Genomic DNA, 7676 nt, shown 5'->3' on the forward strand with positions numbered 1-7676 from the left:
AAAATAAGGAACACAACGATTCAAATTCATGGCATTGCAAATACTATTTCACATTCTATAATTCTGCGTATGAAGCAATAAAATTTTGATACAAGGAGAAGTGCTCTAATACTCTTTGATATTCTCAGTAGATTAGAAGGCAGGAAAAGGAGGTTATACATTACAGGTGATCCCCCTCAGTTTTCTACCTAGAGCAAACTTCTTTTTTCAAGTCATCATCGACCAGAATTACCTAATAATCGATTTGTTGAAGGGGGACTCTCTTCACTTAACCAAGGATCCTGTACAGAAACAGGGGAACTATCTTTTATTTCCTCCATGATTGCCAGTGAATTCGCTATCTTCTGGGGAACAATCAACCTCCTACTCCCTACTCCTTTCTTAGTTGTTGTACTACGAAAAGATGTCTCACTCATACTACGGGGAGATGAGCAAGAGGAATTCACTGATGAAGTCATGCATACATTGTCCTCCAATGATGCCCAACTGCTGAGCCTGATCTGTTCTAGCTCGTCTGCTACTTCTGTCATTGAAGGCCTCATATCCCTATGAAATGCAAGGCATCTAAAAGCAAGCTCCGCAACTCTATGAACTGATGATAGAGTCCATGCATCTCTGTGTGGCTCGAGAAATGGATCGATGATCTCATCCACACGACCCTTACCTATTCTGTCTATTGCAAGTGCAGCCAAATTAATCTCACTGTGTGATCTAGAGAAATCAACCACTTTCATTGCTGTTATGATTTCAACAAGAACCACCCCGAAGCTGTACACATCACTCTTATCGGAAAGATGGTAATTCTGATGGTACTGAGGATCCACATAACCTGGAGTACCTTGTGGTGCTGTAGAAATGTGGGAATCATCTGTCATGCCAAATCTGGAAAGACCAAAGTCTGCAACTTTTGAGTTGAAGTTGTAATCCAATAGTATGTTACTTGATTTGATATCCCTGTGGTATATTGGTGGATTCATTGCTGAGTGAAGGTGAGCAATTGCATGAGCAGTTTCTGTTGCGATAGTGAGACGTATTGTCCATGGAAGTCCTGAACCCCTTTCTCTCTGTAGATGCTGAGCTAGAGTTCCGTTGGGCATAAATTCATAAACAAGAATCTGTTCACCATTTTCTATACAACAACCTAAGAGGCGGACTAAGTTTGGATGACTTACAGAAGACAAAAGCTTAACCTCATTCATCACTTGTTCAACACCATCCGGATCCCGGTGTCTTAGTTTCTTAATTGCAACCCATTCATCACTGTGGAGCTTTCCAGCATAAACTGTGCCATAAGCCCCTATGCCCAGCCTCTGTTTCTCAGAGAAACTATTTGTTGCCCTCTCAATTTCTTTGTATTGAAATACATGAACACTGTTGCTGCCTGCAGCTTCAGAGAGAAGGCGTCTTGCGCTCATTCTTTTCTTGAGAGATGTAGAACGTCTTCGAATGCAGTAGCAAAGAACAGCCAAAGCAGCCATTAAACCAGCTCCAGCAATAATCCCTGTAGGTGGTCGAAATATCATTAGACCAGGAAAGAGATCAAACTCACTAGTTATATTAAATCAAACGGCTGTAAAAGTAAGCAGGCTTGGAAGTTTAGTGATGACTGATCAGTCAGCAGCTCTTTTGCAAAAATCTTCGTACATATGAACACAGAACCCATCTGTGATAAGCTTGCAAGCTCGTTTATAGAAAACTAAAGAGTGCGCATTTAGTAATTGAGGTGTTGCCAAATTTAAACAGAGGAGCAGGAGATGCAGAACTGAACACTAGTGCATTAAACGAGTTGAGAAGTGTAACATTTTCTGAATAAGTTAACCCAAAAAAGAAAGAAATATACCTCCAACGAGCACACCAATTCTGGTAGTTCCACCACATCGGCCAGAGAGGTATCTGGAAGGATTACATCTTGAAACTGATCGAAAGACAGGTATAAAGAAGAAGTTAGTATAAAGACGACATACTGAAGATAATCGTAGAGAAAGGGGTAGAAGGAAGGAGCATATGGCAAAATTTTAAGGGTGGAGGGCGGGGATAAAATTATTTCTTTTCTGGGAAATAGAATTGATTGAATATATAGATAAAATATCTTAGAACATCGTCAGAATGAAAATGTATGCCCTCCCAGAGTCATGAAAAAGCACATGATCAACATATGAAACCAATTCACTGAAAACGTGGAATCTCACAAGCACTAGTCAGTTAAGTTTTTTTAAATCTCCAAAAGTCAAGATGTTGTCTTTACAGATAGTTTCCTGGACATGGAATGTACTGGTAAAAATGAAGATGAATCAGTTTCAATTTTCATCCCTTCAAATTATGCCATTGATTCAGGTGAAGTACGAAGTTATTTAAAATTAAACTGGCATACTAATGAACTGTCTCATTTCACGTTTAATTTAAGACTTGGCATTGATTCCAGTTAGGGTTACCATTATCATAACGCTTACTCAACAATAAAATATGAAATTAATCAACAATCCAGGTCTTGTTCATCCTCTGACTTTCACCCGTTCAAACATGAGGACCATGTGCTGTCCCTTAAAATAAACTTACAAGGCAAGAAAATCATTGAAATCTGTTGACCTGGGGATTGTCCAATTGATAATCTACATCATCAATCACATTCACCATCTTCGAGTCAGAGAACAAACAAGTAAATGCTTCTTTATTGTTTTAAAAAGTTAAGATCTTTGAACGTGTCACGTAATATGCAGTTGGGTAAGATAACTAATTGAACTGCTCAACTCTTCAAGAAAAACGAATTCATTTGAGAGCTCAATTCAACTAAATAACAATAATTTCTGGCTATCGAGCTCAAACTTGTCATTTGATAAGTTACAATACCACCACGAATCGGCAGAGTCTCATAAAGACTCAGATCGGTTCTTAATCTTATTAAGAAAGACCAGACATGGCACATTGGTGACTGGTGAGAGTAAATATCATTGTACCGGCAACTACTTTATAACAATGTTACAAAGTCAACACTCTTCCTTTCTTGTATATGGAAGAAAGAATGACACATCTTGAAGAAAAAAAAGAACTGCTATACATTAGAATCCTCATATTAATGCTAACAACATTATTTTATATCCACAAAAAGGTGCATTTAAAATCACACATCTTTTTTAAAATGCTTCTTATGGAATCAAATATCTTCACAAGAATAATATTATTTGTCTTGGATCCATGTGCAGGAGCTAGGAAGAAGAAAGGAAAGTGTAAGGTACTGTGAGTAATACCTAAAAGCCTAATACGCGGAAATGCTGGCAGGCTGAAGTTAGGAACCTAGTGGGGAAAAAGTTAGTGAGACCAAGTCCCAATGTCCCACATGACCAAAAGAATAGAGATCAAGGGTGTGTTTACTGCACAAGAAAATTATTTTTTATATTACTCCAAATATATCTTTTTATGAATCAATTATCGTAAGAAAAAAATCATGATACATTCTTCAAGGAAAATCAAACTTCGTTCGAAGCGTTTATGTACTTCATTCTTCTAACAATAGTTAATTCGTTATTTATTATTTTAAAAATAATTGTCTAATTATACTTATTCAATCTAAAAAATTAAGAGATATTTACCTAATGTGTCAATTTTATCTTTGTCATTAAATATTATTTATCATGTAACACATTTTTTAAAATATTAAATATAATAAAATCAAAAGTTAATATAGAAATATTATCTTTATTATTTATTGTTTCTTAATAGATGTACCAAATCAATAGTGAATAACTATCGTTGTAGCTTGAGAAAGTATAATCTAAACTAATTTGTAGGATAATGGGAATGGAAACTAGTGGTGAACATGAAAGGGTGAGGAGAACACAGTAGGCCAGAAAGTCAATTTTTTAACAAAAAAAAATTCAATTCTTTTGATGTAATGTGAAAAAGTTAAATATACATTTGTTAAAGGTAGTTTGTGTTTGAAAACTCAACCTTCCTTTTTTTAGTTTTTATATTTTTGCATTGTATAGATATTCTCATTAGTAATTTTTTTTTTAAAGACTATGCAATGATCATAAAATATCTATTTTTTCATATTCATTAATTACTAGAAGTTCATTATTTCATTAGGAATGATAAGATAAGCCTAATCTTCTTTATCTGTACTTATTTATAAACAATTTTTTTTATTTGTTAATAAAAAACCACTGAAAATTATAAAATCAAATAAGAAAAGAATATCAACACATCCCGGGTCGCACGAGGAGCTCCTATAGTAAACATTCAACAGTCGACAGCTTAGAACCCAAAATTCGACCATATCAAAATCAAGAGAAGGCTTTATTGACTACACCAGCCGCATATAACACAAGTTGTGGAATATTTGGATTTCCTAAATAACTTAATCACACTAAAATATCATTAGTTTAATCATAGTCAATTCATGTAAATGTCCATTGAAATTAACAACAGCCCTTCTTCGTGGCGTGTTGCTACTGGTCAAACCAAATATAATAAAAACTACTGGTCATCTTATCATCTCTACGTCACTTTTTGCCCATAGTCAAACAATAATTAGGCCATCTAGCAATTAACTTTGAATTTTACCCCTAAATATAATAAACGTTGTCTCTATTGAATTGCCATTTACCAAATTCAGTAGACATTTTGAGTTCGACGGCATTTCCATTAATGATATGTCTCCGAGTACTAAAATTTAAAATATCTACCTATGAAACTTAATTCATTTGGTTCAATTGAAATTAATAGCGCTAACACTTGTCACAAAATATATATAAATAAAACACAATTTATTGAGTTCAATTGAAACTACTAACACTAATACTTGTCACGAAATATATGTTATGTGAAACAAAATTAAGATTTAATAAATTTTTAAACTTTATATTTAACATCTCTATTTTAAACTTACCATCTCTTTTTATTTATTGTATGTAAATAAAGGTGTTTATCTCTAAAATTTAAATTAAGATGATGCTCACAATTTAACCGTGAATAATGTTGCAGTGAACTGTTTTAACATTTGAAAAGAATAATTGAACTAACCTTTCCGGCAGCCATCACCGTCGCTGAAGCCATCACCGACGAATCCATCTTTACACCGGCACCGGAAACCTTTACGGTTCCCCGGGAGAGAAACGTTGGTACAATTTGCATCGTTATGACATGCACAATCCCCTTCCAATCCCCACGCTAATTCCATCGTCTGAAACTCGAGAAACATGGCAGAACTCTTCATTGTATCATTATCCATACCAATCAAGATGGACGAAACCACAGTTCCACACCCTGTATTCTTCAATTTCTGGTAATCTAAATAATCCGCCCTCGCCTCAGAATAACAACTGACATTCTCCTTCTTCGAATCACATGACTGTATGTTCAAACGCGTGCTTAAAATTTCCGATGGTATGGTACATTCGCTCTTCGGTACTTTGCAATTGTGTAGAAGCAGTCCATTTCTCCAAGTCATACCAAAGTTGGTTCGATCAAATTGCTGTAGATCCTCAATCGGACGGCTGCAATTCATCGAGAAGTTAACCATCAGAGTCTCTGAAGTCACATTCTGTATTATATATTCCCCAATTCTGATTTCTCCAGTACTTTCAGTACAGTCTAAACGAATCCCACAACCCTCTGAGAACCCAAATGGATAAGAAACACGCGGACCATAAGAACCAGCAGCTCCACAGTACTGATTGCACTTAGTTGAATTAGTAGCCTCAACTGACGATGATAACCAACCCAATAAAATTGAGAAAACGAATCTAATAATAATGATGTGATGAAAACCCATGGCTCGAAATTGAATTAAAGTGAACAATCATCTGCTTCTGCAAAGAGAAAATGAAAATGAGGGATAGCAAATTTACCCATGAAAAAGAAGAAAAAAAAATAGAAAAAGAGTTTGACTTGTTGAAGACCATTAATTGAGGAAATTAAGGGGGTGCAGTTGATGTTGGTGGGGAGTTCATTGTTTGTCAATAAATGCTATTTTCCGAATTCCATAGAAGGGAAAATAGAGTAGAGAGTAGAGAGTACCTTGGACTGGTTTCATGTATTAATGTCTTTTACTTCTCTCTCTTCCTTCGTCTGCAACTTTTCTTTTCTTTGATTGGAAGCAAAATAGCAATTAAGAGTCCAAAATTTGAAATATCTCAACTCCAAAACAGCTCTGCAAAAACAGGGTTTCGTAACAGTAAAGCTATCAAATAGTAATCGGAGATAGAAGAGCCGGGAAGAAGCTTCTTTTTACGCACACGCAGCGCATATCCATTTACAACTTTGGTATTTATACATTTTAAAATGAATTATAATGCGCCCTGTGCAAATTGGTGCCTTTCTCACTTTCCACATCTACTGTCCATTACGTTTTCCATTTCTTTATATAGGTACTTAATATTTAATAATATAATCATAAGAGCATTTATTTAATTATCATACTGTTAATTTGGATTGGAGCATAGTTAATAATTTGAACCCCGTGACATTTGTTCTATGTTTCATTTAATTTACTTTTCTGTTTTACATACCATCAAGTTCATGTAGACAGTAATGAACTAGTCAAAGATCATTAACTTTAATGACCTAGATTTAAATTATGATAACAAGCTAACGAATTATCCTTTTGAAAGTATAACGTTCGATAACTCTATAAAGGTTAATAAAATTCAAACTCGTGCATGGTAACTTAAATTATGAATATTTGCCAGCTAACTTATTCCGCTAAAAGCGTATTTTCCTAGTTTTAATTTAGGCATAATATATATATTACACCCTAAATTTGGTTTTAAATTTTAACTTTGATCTCCAACTTTCATAATGTAGAAATAGACACTTTAACTATCCAACTTTTAAATAAATAAACGCATGAGTCCTACATGGCACAATACACGTAGGAAACCACGTAACACAAAAAATGACATGTAGGACATGTGTGTCTGTTTGTTAAACTTTATACAAGTTTAACTGTCTACTTGTGCATATCTAAAATTGAAGGACATAAATGTAATTCAAAATCAAGTTAAATGATATATTTAGATATTATGCCTTTAATTTAAGTCATTAAGATGTTTATTTGAAGCAAAGGCAAATAGAATTGATGCAAATAAATAATAAAATTGGATCTTAAAAAGGAAAAAAATAAAATAAAAAAGGGGAATCAATGAGAAAGTACAAATTGAACGCGCAAAGGCAGCTAGGCAGCGAGCCAATTGCCAATTTGCCATTGTGCGTAGGTCTTGACTTTGATAAATATGGTTAACCGTGGGACATAAATTGATTTTCACGTTTTTTCTTTTACACTCAATTATATTAATTTTTATGACTAAATTAAATTAAGCTAACTAAAATTTCAAAATATAGAAAAGTATAACAAAATGCAAATTTCTCATCCCAATTGGATGGATGGGAAATAATATAGTAGTAGTTTAAATTGTTGATTAAGTTCACGCAAAATTGACCCTTAAAAAGCTAAACACAACTACTAATTTAGGACGGATATATATTAGGACGTAAATTTATTTAATAGCCATGTAACACTTTACCAGATTTTTGGCCAAAGTTCCATTTTTTTTAAATTGAGACAAGGCACATTGAAGACTTATCTATGATTATTAGCTTATTACCTAGTAGCTTTTTAAGACATTTTAAAAAACCTTGAAATAACGAGTAAGATATAAAGGTGCTGTATAAAAATAAAA

At 34.0% G+C, this 7676-nt stretch overlaps 1 protein-coding gene across 1 annotated transcript; it reads right to left on the minus strand.

Annotated features, from left to right (window-relative positions):
- Positions 1-19: 19 nt before the first annotated feature.
- LOC107011525 (wall-associated receptor kinase-like 14) lies at positions 20-6347 on the minus strand. The gene is made up of 4 exons (XM_015211060.2): positions 6016-6347; positions 5020-5807; positions 1841-1915; positions 20-1501 (listed from the first exon to the last, which is right to left on the minus strand). The coding sequence occupies exons 2-4, from the start codon at positions 5768-5770 to the stop codon at positions 216-218; spliced, it is 2112 nt and encodes a 703-aa protein (XP_015066546.1). The 5' UTR covers positions 5771-5807; positions 6016-6347; the 3' UTR covers positions 20-215.
- Positions 6348-7676: the final 1329 nt, after the last annotated feature.

This window comes from Solanum pennellii, chromosome 2 (genome assembly GCF_001406875.1).
Source record: "Solanum pennellii chromosome 2, SPENNV200".
NCBI classification, from domain to species: Eukaryota; Viridiplantae; Streptophyta; class Magnoliopsida; order Solanales; family Solanaceae; genus Solanum; species Solanum pennellii.

Excerpts from the sequence above, each read along its gene's own strand:
- LOC107011525 (XM_015211060.2), bottom strand. The coding sequence starts at position 5,770 with ATGGGTTTTCATCACATCATTATTATTAGATTCGTTTTCTCAATTTTA. Across the intron at positions 1,916-5,019 it reads CGGTGATGGCTGCCGGAAAG|TTTCAAGATGTAATCCTTCC; the intron begins GTTAGTTCAATT and ends TCTTTCGATCAG. Across the intron at positions 1,502-1,840 it reads AATTGGTGTGCTCGTTGGAG|GGATTATTGCTGGAGCTGGT; the intron begins GTATATTTCTTT and ends GACCACCTACAG.